At 47.6% G+C, this 13,098-nt stretch overlaps 1 protein-coding gene across 1 annotated transcript in view; it reads right to left on the bottom strand.

Moving 5' to 3' along the window:
• cald1a (caldesmon 1a) overlaps positions 1–11,371 on the bottom strand; it is a gene marked incomplete at its 5' end in the record, with an annotated part of 24,412 nt that extends 13,041 nt beyond the window's left edge. Inside the window, 5 exons of the mRNA XM_079755966.1 lie at positions 2,577–2,714; positions 4,787–5,063; positions 6,472–6,575; positions 8,909–9,416; positions 11,199–11,371. Of these exons, the coding sequence (XP_079612092.1) occupies positions 2,577–2,714; positions 4,787–5,063; positions 6,472–6,575; positions 8,909–9,416; positions 11,199–11,371 (1,200 nt within the window). The remainder of the gene's footprint in view (positions 1–2,576; positions 2,715–4,786; positions 5,064–6,471; positions 6,576–8,908; positions 9,417–11,198) is intronic.
• Between the last annotated feature and the right edge of the window lie 1,727 nt (positions 11,372–13,098).

The raw sequence follows: 13,098 nt of genomic DNA, 5'->3' as shown, positions 1-13,098 counted from the left end.
CGCTAGATCGCAACACAAACACGCACGCATGCACGCGCGCGCGCACGCACGCACGCACGCACACACACACACACACACACACACACACACACACACACACACACACACACACACACACACACACACACACACACACACACACACACACACACACACACACACACACACAAATGCAAATAAGAGGAGCATGCAGGAATATAGAAAGACGAAGCACGCATGCAAGTACAGACACATGAAAGTGCGAAAATTAAATCCCCAATGAGAGAACACACCCATTAAAGGCTGCATAGGGTGTGAGCAGCGGCTGTGGGAAGTTTGTTTTTTTTTGGGCGATTTTGTTAATGACAAACGATAAGGGCCAAGCGAAGAGCAGTCGCAGCGCTCCTTAAACACTTGGCAAAGTAAATAAAAAATAAATAAATAAATAAAAATAGGGGCCAGATACGGCCGGTTGTTAGCATTCAGCTACCAACTGTGGGACTTGCCAGAAATACTCCGGGGCAGGAAATTCCCTATTGTCAGCGGCATTTTGAGGAGCTGTAAACCCTCCGACTGTGGTCACAGTATTTCTCTCGGAGCCTAATCGCTTTTTCCTGTGTGTACGTGACGTTTGTTCGGTCCTTCCCTTTAAGAGAATGCTGGCTTCCCATGCCCCCAAAACCAGCATTGGTTTTGGGGTAATGATTATGTCTTACATTTTTATTTTTTATAAATCAATAAATAATTTGGAAAAACGTTTGTATCAGGTCTTAAAAGTTGAAATGTGTGATGCTTAAAATGACCTGGACATATCTGTTGTTAATGATGGATAGTGTTTTCAAAAATGTTATCAATAAAACCATGTCATATAACTCATATATTCTGTCTATCTATGGTATGCGATGTATTCACAAGCCATGGTAGGAAGCAGATTCTACAACACGGCACATTATGAAAAAGTCACACTGTGTTCCATAGCTAATAATACTTATAATAATACCTTTTATTCAATGCTTCTTAAACACTCAAGAGACGGCCTAGAGACACATAGATAAAAGTCCTTGAAACTGCAGGACTTTATCACCGCAATCAAAGCACACACACACACATGCCTGCACACACACACACCCCAACCACACAAACAGTTGTACCTACAGTGTAGATGACGAACAAGATGAGGTGTGTCTCAGACATGGGTAGCTTTAGGGGGCAGGGTTATTGATTATGGATGATTTGATTAGCTGATCACCGAAACACACAAACAGCGACAGAATGAAAACAAACAAGAGCTAAGTGCTCGGAAACTGTCCTAGTCAAGCCCTGAAGGTCCAAGCCACGCCGAGCAGAGACAGATGGGTATTCTTGCTAACTTTCGCTAAATAAATTGTATCCAGTGGCAAAGAAAAAAAAAGAATATTCTTCTTCTCAACACATGGGAGCAAGTTTTCAGTAATGCTGGAAAACATTTATTCACTTTCAACCTAATTATACGTTACGTCGGCGAGAAGCAGCTTTCACTTTAAGTGGGGAGTTTTCCGTGTCGTTTCGGATAACAATTTTTCAGCACATTTGCTTGCGTGCGCGTGTGTCTGGTGTGAATTTGCCTTACGCACAGATGAACATACACGCACACACACAAACATAAATGAGAGAGCAATGTTGGCCAATCATAGAGGGGTTATGGCGGCGGTTTGAGAGCCACGTATTAATTACACGTTCCTCTGAGTTTCTCCCTCACTCTGAGACACTTTAGATGAATTATTCGCCCTTAATCTCTCTCGATAACATGGCACTCAGAGGAGGAGGAGGTGTGAGGAATAGACATCAGTTCAACCACCTCTTCATCTCTCTCCGTCTCCCTGGAGATGTTTGGAGTGGGCTTTGTCAGTGTAACAGAAACGAGAGGGGCTCTAAATGTGTTGATGACTTTGCCCCCGGACAGCGTTTTCAAAAGCCCTGTGCAGAAGTGAAGAGCGATATTCTAAAGTCATTCTAAAAGGAGCAGATAAGAAACGTAAAAAACAAAGAAAAATACATATAAATTTTGGCGTGGCAGCAAAGCGTTGTTAACAGTTTTAAAACTTCAATGGTTAAATAGTGAACAGTGATTCTAGGCTGAAACATAAACATTCATCTGATCTTTCCTCACGATCCGCTAGCTGCCCGCCCAATAAGCAGGCCGTCAACAAGACGCGTCTCCGTAGGCAGCCTATGCTCCGAGATCGTACACAAAAACAAATGGTACTACCAACCACTCAAACCCAAAATAATTAGTATTCCAACCAATCACCGAAAAGGGGTGGGTTTTTTCCGCTGCGTTCGCGATAGTTTTTACTGGATGCACGGAAGGGAGGGGCGAGCGGGCTCTGTTTGTTTGGGATCTCGCTTCAAATACCAACTGAAGTGACGTCAGCCAACATCGCCGATACAACCTTAAATGTATTGTAACCCTTTTCTGAGTCTTTGCGGCTAGAGCAGTGCGCTTACAGGTTGATAGTATAACGAAAAAAGAAGATGGCAGACTTTGAGCGTCAGACAAACAACAGGATCCAGGCGACCTTGAAAGAGGTGACCTTGAGGTGACCTTGAGGACTGACCTTGAGGGAGGAGCCTCTAGGGCTCACACACTTGAACGGCTTCCCCTCTCCATCCAGCCCCTCCTCCCCCTTCTGTCTCTTCTCGGCCGCCTCCGCTCTTCTTCTCTCTATCTCCTCCTTCATCCTCCTCTTCTCCTCCTGATCAGACAGACAGACAGAGACAGAGTGGGAGAGAGAGAGAGAGAGAGAGAGAGAGAGACGGAGAGAGAGAGACGGAGAGAGAGAGAGAGAGACGGAGAGAGAAAGAGACAGAGAGAGGGAGAGAGAGAGAGACGGAGAGAGAAAGAGACAGAGAGACAGAGAGAGAGAGAGAGAGAGAGAGAGCTATACTCAGCATGGAAATCATCAATGGTGACTGGGTTCTTTTTTTTGGCGAGGCAGAATCACAACAATAAGCTTGAGTTTGCCAAGGACGCTTCATTCAAGACAGCTCTGATTCATGGCGTCTGAAAGAAATGCGTAATAGTTTAGGTCTTAACTTTGAGGGAGCAATATATTTCCGGCCAGGTAAGTAGACGTCTTTAATAATGGCCTGGCATTTGACATTAAGTATATTAATATAAATAAAATGAATCATAAGGACCTTTATTTCTAAAGACAATGTAGAATGTGAAACATAACATGAATCAAGGGTGAACGAAATGGCAGTTTTAATGATGGTTAAAAAAACATTTTAAACTATAAGGCTAATTGAATGGGAGAACGCTATAGGCTTTATTGACGTTGATTTTCAACTAACCTAATTAGAGGTACGCATCAACCCTGCCAATCGCTTCCTGTGCGTGTGCGTACTGTGATACCGGTCTCCTTGGCACCTGTGTGTATCTGCTCCCTGGCCTGGACGTGTCTACGCCCAGGCCATCTTTTAATTATGAGGACCTCGTTACCGACCAAGTGGAAGCGGAGAGCGAGAGCCACGCAGAGAGAGGGGTACGGAGGGGCTGGCAAAGACGAGCCCACACGGGATTTAACAGACGCAGGAGAGGAAGGAGGAGGAGGAGGAGGAAGAGGAGGAGGAGGAGGAGGAGGAGAAGAAGATTTAGATGAAGATGAAGATGAAGAAGAAGGCAACGCGAGCGTATCACAAAGTTGAGGCAAACCCGATCAGTGTGTGCGTACGCCCGCAGTTTACGTAAGTGTGTGGAAAAAGGTGCAATTTGAGGTGCAAACAGACTGTCAGCGCGGCAGACAGTTTAGCAGACAGCTCCCAGGAATTATCTCGATGTTCGAGGCGATGTGTACCGATGAAGTCATCACAGTAGGGGTGAGGCGGGGGCGGACATGTTGATTAATGGTTGGGGGGGGGGGGGGGGGGGGGGGGGGGGGGTGTCGACGGGCGAAACACCAGGAAATCACACAACGCCAGAACCTTCCAGGGCCCCGCTCGGAGCTTGCCAACATCCCACAGGTGTTTCCCGCTCACCACACAGCGCTCTGATTGGTGGTTTGTTGCACAGGACGCTCCACGGCAGAGTCAGAGGGACGGGAGGAGAGAGGGAGACATCGGTAAAGGACGGAGAGACAAAACATAAAGAGAAACGAAGGAGATACACGCAAAAGAAGAGTGAGAGGCAAACGATACAGAGGGAAACACGTGATGAAGAGAGATAGAGAGAGACCAACGATAAGAGACGGAGAAACACATGATGAAGAGAGATAGAGAGAGACCAACGATAAGAGAGAGAAAAACACGTGATAAAGAGAGATAGAGAGAGACCAACGATAAGAGAGAGAGAAACACGTGATAAAGAGAGATAGAGAGAGACCAACGATAAGAGAGAAAAACACGTGATAAAGAGAGATAGAGAGACCAACGATAGAGAGAAAAACACGTGATAAAGAGAGATAGAGAGACCAACGATAAGAGAGAGAGAAACAAGTGATAAAGAGAGATAGAGAGAGACCAACGATAAGAGAGAGAGAAACACGTGATAAAGAGAGATAGAGAGAGACCAGCGATAAGAGAGAGAAAAACACGTGATAAAGAGAGAAAGAGAGAGACCAACGATAAGAGAGAGAGAAACACGTGATAAAGAGAGATAGAGAGAGACCAACGATAAGAGAGAGAGAAACACGTGATAAAGAGAGATAGAGAGAGACCAACGACAAGAGAGAGAGAGACAAAGAGACAGATCGTAACGGGGGCTCAACCTACACCCTCCCTCCTCCCTCCCTCCTTCCTTCCTTCCTCCCCCCTCGCTCTGACTCACCTCCTCCCTGGCCTTCCGGTCGGCCTCCTCCTGTTTCCTCTGCCTCTCCTCCTCCTCCAGGACCCTCCTCCTCTCCTCCCTCTTGCTCCTCAGCCCCTCCAGCTGGGAGTCCGCCTCCTGCTGCTTCTGCCGCAGGCGCTCCAACTCCTTGCTCTCCGCGTCGTCGCGGCGACGCGTCAGCTCCTCCAGCTTGCGCTCGGCGAGGCGGGCGTCGGCGTCCTCGTCCTGGTTGTCGGCGGCAACCGCGGACGCCTCCGGGGAACGGAGGGAGCTGCGGCTGGAGGTAGAGGTGGAGGGTGTGTGTGTGTGTGTGTGCGTGTGCGTGTGCGTGTGTGCGCGTGCGTGTGTGTGTGGAGAGAGGAGGAGGAGCACAAATCGGTACAGATAAATGAGACGGACTGGCGATGTATAATGCATGTGACATACTTAGAAGGCTCACGTACACACACACATGCTGGCACACACACACACACACACACATCTGTGCACCCACATTAGACCACACAGACATACGCAGTCACAAACAGATGTACAGACCCAGTCACATGCACTGCCCACACACACACACACACACACACACTCACCAAAACACACATGCACTCAAACATACTTGTACTGACACACACACACACACACACACACACACAGGGAGCGGCAGGCAGAGAGAAAGGCAGTCTTTGGTTTCTTGACCCCTGTTTGGCGGACGGAGGGGGCTAACCGTCAGTGACCCTCGTTTCAGACAGCACCCGGAGAAGGCCAGACACTGTGAAAACAAGGGATTTGTGTACACGCCGTCGTACCGTCGGACGGCTTTTGTGCCGCCACGCCGGCGAAAAAGCCCCGCGACTCGGGCCCACAATCATGTCTTGACTGCGATCAAAGCGGGATCACGCGCCGTGCAAACAAAAATCAATGAGCGCTGACAACTCCGCCATGCGTGTGTGTGCAGCCGACCGAGGGAGACCGGCTACTCCGGGTACTCCGGGGTTTCAGCCAATCAGTTGTGTTCAGTGTGCGTCCCTTCCAGACAGCACAGAGCCAGCCAGACGGGGAGGTTCAGACTGGATATGATAACGGGGCTTCATCGATCAGCTGCATCGTTTCAGATGTCTTTTCGGTGGACTTTGATACACCGTTTGCTTCTGGTGACAGGGAGGTGTGAGGAGACGTTGAGGTCACCGTACACGTCTTTACTGAAAGGTTGAGTAAAAACACATTTTCGTGGAGATTGAATGGATTGGATAATGGAATAGCGTTTATTTTATTATTTTCGGAATTGAAAAGCAGCGGCGACGCCTTTTATATATCGGAAAATAGCCAACACATAGTGAAGGATTTTTCTTCCTTAGTCGACCATGGTCTTTGTCAACAAAATAAGGCAGTTGGAGCGCAAAGGCCTTTTTGTGCGATCCATGATTCAGTCTATAACCCGGCACGGCATAGGGGAGCAATTTGGCTTGAGTGTTGTGTTGTTTGTATGTGCTGCATGGGTCATGATGTAATTGTGTGACTCTGTGTGTGTATGTGTGTTTGTGACAGTGTGTGTGTGTGTGTTGGTGTGTTTGTGTGTGTGTATATGTATGTGTATGACTGTGTGTGTGTAACTGTGTGCATGTGTGCGCGTGTGACTGTGTATGCGTGTGTGTGTATATGTGTGTGCAACTGTGTGTTGCTGTGTGTGTTACCTCGGGATCCTCTCGGGTTTCCTTAGTTGCTTGGGAGGAGCTTCCTCGTGAACGCCTCCGTTCTGACTCCCCCTGTCCTGCCTGGCCCCGCCCCTCTCATTCACCTGGAGAGACAAACATACACACACACACACACACACACACACACACACATTTAGGGTTAGACACACACACCCATCACACATTTAGGGCATTAGGCAGATGCTTTTATTCAAAGCAACTCACAACACACACACACACACACACACACACACGCAGCGAGCCAAAAATAAAAAATGCGAACAGGATGCGCTTGACATCACCGCGTTCTGAGGAGTGATATTTCCAAGAAAGGGACGGTGGGAGAGGGAGAGGAGGAGAGGAGGCGAGGAAGAGTGGCTAGGACACACCATACAAAGGGGAACACCAAAAGAACATCCCGTGTCCCAGGGTCCACTCCACTGAATCACCACCGGCCAAGGCACACTGAAGGCAGTGGAGGTAAGACACGAGCCCCCCAAACTACTTTAAGTCCAACCGGCTGGCAGACACTAACCCACACAAAAATATCGACCTAAACTCTTTCATTTTTTTATTAGCAGGTCTACAAACCCACAAATCCATGTGTTAGTGTGAAGACGTAATTAGCTTTGTTAGCGGTCGTCGCGCGGTTAAAATCCCATCTTTAATTTTTCCCGCCTTCTGTTGAGAGGAGTGACAGTTCTGTGGAGCGGAGCCCGGGACACGAGGAAAGTAAATAAAGTCGACCGGGAGACGGGCGGAAAAAGCCGGCCGGTGACGGTGAACGCGGTGCCGTGTGACCACTCCGTGAAACGTAGCATTAAACCTTATTAAAAACCCATACCGCGCGGACGTAGCCGCAACGAAGAAAACCACAGGCTACGGTTACCGCTAGTTAGCGACTGCGCAAGAAACCTACTTTGTGACCACACGGGTTGTCTGGGTAATTTCAATGTCTGGCCCGGTCTCTTTTGACCCCCCCCACTCCCATTTCTTTAATCAGTGGAATAGTTGGGTGCGAAGAGAATGTGAAATATTGTGCTGTTTAATGGCGTTTTTTTTTCTCTTTGATTAATTTTCGGAACACCAAGCTAATTTTGGCGGGATTCCTGAAAAGGTTTCCAATTATTCCGTAAATTCTGTTAATATCACCCCGATGCCGTCTTTATGACTGCCACAGTGGCAGAGATTGAGGTCTTTACCCTCTAAGAGGTTCTTAAATAGCTCTTAGCTGACGGATGTGCAGCCATTAAGACAAAATTTAAACACATTCCAAGACTGGAAACTGGAACGCTGATCTGCCTCTTTTGTGTACATCCTTTATAAATACATGTACTATGTGTTATGTTCTACGTCCATTAACTGTGTATAAATACTGTAATACCATAACACTGTATGCAAATAAACAATTGCATTTCATCATCCAGTTTCAAACAGGCCTGCATCTTTTCCAATTCATTCAATTGCATCCTTCCCTTTCTACGCTCTTCCAATATCATACCAAAAGGAAATTGTTGAGTTAACTCCGTTGCTTCAAAGATCCACAGTGCAAAGCCCCTACCAGCGAAGCAGCTTGTGCGTGGAAGACATTGAAGTTACCCAGTGTGATTGTAAAAAGTGCTCTGTGTATCACACTGTGCTCGGCACACCAAACCAGCCTTCTTACCGTCGCTTCAGCGCTCGTGCCGCACAGTATCTCTGAAACCTCATTATCCTCTTGGTTGAGATCACTCACACTGCTTTCTAAAGTACTATCTGTGTTGCCTCCCCCCTCCACTACCTCTCCCCACGTCTCTGCTTCGCCCAGAGACGGCGAATCAGGAGATCTCCCCTGATTTGAGTTTAAATTTCCACAGAACGCAGAGTGAGTTTCGTCTGTGTTATTTTCCTATGAAAGGGAAGGAGGGGGGGGAGACGACAGTAACACATTAACATAATAAGAGTCTCGACAAAAATGATGAGACTTGAGTTAATTTATTTTTCTTTGGAAATCACTCAAAGGGATGTGGAAGGAATCGATGACTGTACCTGATCTGACATTTTAAACTGATCCTGTTCCACAGTGGAATTCTACGGATCACAAAATAAGCCAAAACGGGTTGCGTGAGTCAGATCTAGGGTTTCGCAAGGGAATGCACGTACACTGGGCAGGGCCCAGTAGGGCTTTGGCAATAGCATCATGCATTGTTGCGTCATCTTACAGTCATCATGTTATTGTAATGTTGGTCCTAAAAGTGCACAATTTCCTATTAGGGCGGGGAATATTTGAGAAATAAAGAAAAAAACATATTTTCAGAGTTTAATGTCTTTGTAAGAATCGAGGTGCACGGTTTTCACATCAAAGTAAAAGACAACATTAAATACAAAATGTTATTAAAGTTATAATTTGGCCGTCTGTGGTACAACCCTGATCCTGTAGGGCTCTCGTCTCACTGACCTGTTCCCTGATGTTAGACCTCCTGGGCTCCTCCTCCTCCTCCTCCTCCTCCTCCCGTCTCTGCTCCACCTCCCCTTCTCCTCCAAGCTCCACCTCCGCCTCCACCACCTCCTCTTCCTCATACTTCTCCTCCTCCTCCTCTTCCTCCCTCCTTCTGCTGCTGCTGCCATACATCACCGGCTTCCGCTGCTCCTCCTCCTCCTCCTCCTCGCCGTCGTCACGGTGACCCCGGCGCCAGGAGGGCTGCCCCGCCTCTTCATCGTTCTTCCCCGCTGCGTCGCCTCCACCCCCGCTGCCGCCGTGGCCAGGGGCCCCGGCCCCGGCCCCGGCGCCATCTAGCTCCTGCTGACGCTCCAGCGCCTCCTTCATGCGCTTCTGCCGGCGCTCCTCCCTCTTGGCCATGCGCTCTAGCAGCGCCTGCTCCTCCTCGTCGCCTCCTTCTCCTCCTCCTCCTCCTCCTCCTCCTCCCCCACCGTAGGAGCTGCTCACAGACACCGTCTCCGTCACGCTGGGAGAGAGAGAGAGATGAGACACAAGTCAGATTAACATTGACGGTAGTGCACTGGTTTGAGTGTGGGTGAGTCCAAGCTAACAAGGTTGTGGGTTTCATCCCCAATGTCTGCAGAACTAAAATGGACTTCATGGTAAATGGACTGCATTTATGTCGCGCTTTTTTCTAACCAGCGGCCACCCAAAGCGCTTGACCGTGATTGTTTTAACTTTGCCTGTCTGTCTGGGAACTTATCCCTTGTTTTATTTATTTTATTCCCCTTTTTTCCTCAACGTCGTGGTCCATGTGCTGTGTGTTTCTCCTCCATGTTTGTGTTGTTCCTCCCTTTCCTTCTAAAGGACCACAATGGAAACAAGCCTTCGGGCTTTATTGTGTTTTTTTAATCCTTTTGAACACTTCTTTTAATTGTTGTTCAATAAAGTTTTCAATCAATCAATCAATCAATCAATCAAAGCCATCGAAGGCGACAGCCAACTCGTCGGGAGCAGTAAGGGTGAGGTGTCTTGCTCAGGGGCACCTCTACTCAGCTAGGAGGTGCCGGGAATTGAACTAGCAACCTTGCAGTTACCAGCGAACCCGCTGCCGCCCTAACTACCAGTTGGCATTCCTGAGCAAGATGCTCATATCCCTTACCTTCATCTTTATGACATCCATCTATATTTATTAACACTATAAATGCATAAAATATATGGACTTTTGAGCAGCCAAGCGAAGGAGAGTCAAGTTAATTTCATCTGTAAAGCCCTGAATCGTAATTCCAGTCTCAAAGGGCTTTGAAGACTAGATTATGGACGGCAACCCACTCATTCCTTCCAGGCACAGCTAGGATAGCGCCGCTAAAAAACGGTGATGAAACAAATTAGTAAATTTCTTTTACTCAAAGACCCCCCCTAACACTTTTTTTCTACATCAAAGCTCACTGTTATCTACCCTTCCCTGATGTGTCCATCTGTCTGTTGAACATCGTTTAAAAGTAAATATATATTGAATTGTTGTAACTGTCAACAAGTCTAGTCCCATGGCGGCTAGCCGGCGCTAGGTCTTTTTCCTCCATCCTTATCCTTTAGCAATTCCTGTGTGGCTCACAAGGCGAGGACATAACCTCCACTCCTCCGCACCACAACCTAAAAGCCCTCTCTCTCATCATGACAGAGGACAGGAACGAGGAGTGTCATGGTTCTGTTGCTATGACAACGGTTTTGCCGCACAGCAGTGGCGCACATGTATGTGTGCGAGTGTGTGTCTGTGTGTGCTTGTATGTGTGCATTTGTTGGTGTATGTATATGTAAATGTGTGCGTGTAAGTGGCATGAGTTTGCATGCATTCATGAATGCACATACATATATTTGTATGTGTGTATGCGTGTGTGTGCGTTTGTCTCGTTCCCTGTGTGTACATGCATCCCTGTATGTGTTCTAGTGGGTTCCGCATGTATATGTTTATGCAATAATTGTGGATGTGTGTGTGCATATGTGAGAGCGTACGTGAACTTAAGAATTCCCGCGCGTGTGTTTGTGCATGTGTGCATGTTTGTTTGCGTGTGTGTGTGTGTGTGCATGTGACTGTATGCGTGCATGTCAATTGTTTATTGTCTAGTAGATTGTGTATGAAGGTCTACGGAATTGTGTATGTACACAAGTGTGTGTGTGTGTGTGTGTGTGTGTGTGTGTGTGTGTGTGTGTGTGTGTGTGTGTGTGTGTGTGTGTGTGTGTGTGTGTGTGTGTGTGTGTGTGTGTGCCCGTGTGTGTGTTGCGTGCATGCTGTGTGCGCGCGTGCTACCTGTGGCTGTTGGTCCCGCCGTCCGTCTGTCCACAGGGCTCCTCTCCGTCTCTGCCCTTCATCCTGTCTTGGCGCGCTCTGCGCCTCCTCTCCCTCGCCGCCTCCTCCTCGTCTTCGTCGTTCTTCGCCAGGCTGGGGGAGGAAGAGGAGGAGAGAGGGAGGATGAGATTCATCGTTTTATAATGAGAGTCGCCCCAACGCCTCACCCCCTCTTTTGCCGCCACCGTCTGTAACGACTGCGGAAGCTAATCTGCGTAATAGCTAAACAGTAAATTCTAACAGTGAGGAGCTTTTATTACGCCTGTAAGGATGCGCCAAGTGGGCCGACGAAACAGCGCTAACTTCCAAACCAGAGGCATAAAAGTATTAAATATAATAAGCAGTAAATGTAAAAGTTTATTTTACTCCCGAAATGAAACCCATTGCCTGGGAATGCTAAATCTGACATCTAGTTTCCGCTCCCTTTCATTCTTTCGCTCGGATTTCTCCCCTGCTTCCAAGGAATGTCGAACACATGGATCTGCGGACGACCCAGCTAGCCCTGTGGGACGCTGACTTCAGTTACGTGGGACGGCAGCCTGCAGGTGTGGATATCTTAGCGCGCACATGCTAACACTAATCAGCTTTCACAGGGTCTTTGAGTGCAGGACATATAATTTCATTATTTTTAATGCCGCTCTTAAAAAAAAAAAGCTACTCATTCCCCATTCAGAACCGTTTATTTAATTGGATTCATTATGGCTGGTTGGTCGTTGGCTTCTTCGCTGATGAGTTCATGCTGTCGGTGTTCAGTGTTAACGCTGATAATATGTACTCAATAGAACCAAGTACAAAACGACGGTAGTATAAAGACATTCTCCCAGAAGTATCGCCGGCCGTGTGCTGTTTACCCTCGGCACTAAATGTCATGGGAAAGTCGAAAAGACAACAGCCCAAAATGGAACAAGGACCCTTCGTCGGGGACCGTGACAGTGTCAGAGTAATAGGTTCCCCAGTAAGAGGAAGAGGAGGAGGAGGAGGAGGAGGAAGGGGGCAAAAACCACTAAAAGCTGAATTAGCATTCCTGTCTGTCACGCCCAGAGAAAGAGATGCACAAACTCTGCCGCTTCACCAAGGCCGGCGGTTAATATAGCTTTTTGTTTGTGCTTGGGATCCAGACCGTATCTGTACGCTGACACCAGGGATGTACAGAGAGCAGGGATGGGAGATAGGAGATAGGGGAGAGGGAGAGGGAGAGGGAGAGAGAGAGGGAGAGATGAATGATGGAGCAAAAGAATGAAGAGAGGGAGGTGAAAAGAAAATGGTGGAAAATAGATATGCAGAAGATATGAGAGGAGAATCGAGTCAGTGAGTCAAGTAGTGTAGAGAAGAGGAAAGGATATTAGAGGAGAGGAGAGGAAAGCAGAAGAGAGGAAAGTAGAGTATAGACGAGGAAAAGGAAAGTAGAGTATAAGAGCGGAAAGTACAGTAGATTAGCAGAGAGGGAAGGGGATGAAATAGAGTAGAAGAGAGAAAAGTAGAGTAGAAGTTATTAAGGTGGAGCGGGGTAGAGGGAAAGTAGAGTATTAGTATGGTAGAGAACAGATAAAAGTAGAGAAGAGGAAAGGATACAGAAGCAGAATACAGTAGAGGTGAGAAGCGGAAAGTCAAGTGGTGGCTAGGAGAGGAGAGTACGTCTCTAAATCTGAGGCCACACTAGTTTCAAGATAAATGTTCCTGATCTTCGAGGCAGATTCGGTAAAGATTTGAGGTTGGGCAGATCTGCAGGGCCAGGCGCACAGCGCACTCGTAACTCGGCATCACTTCACAAGGTTGTGGGTGAAATAAATCAAATCTCTCTTGATACAATCCATATGCATGGTTCAGATCCTCATTTCAAAGCAAATCACGACAGGGACAT

Source organism: Pollachius pollachius (assembly GCF_949987615.1).
Source record: "Pollachius pollachius genome assembly, chromosome: 18".
Lineage (NCBI taxonomy): Eukaryota > Metazoa > Chordata > Actinopteri > Gadiformes > Gadidae > Pollachius > Pollachius pollachius.
This window is presented reverse-complemented; position numbering and strand designations above follow the sequence as displayed.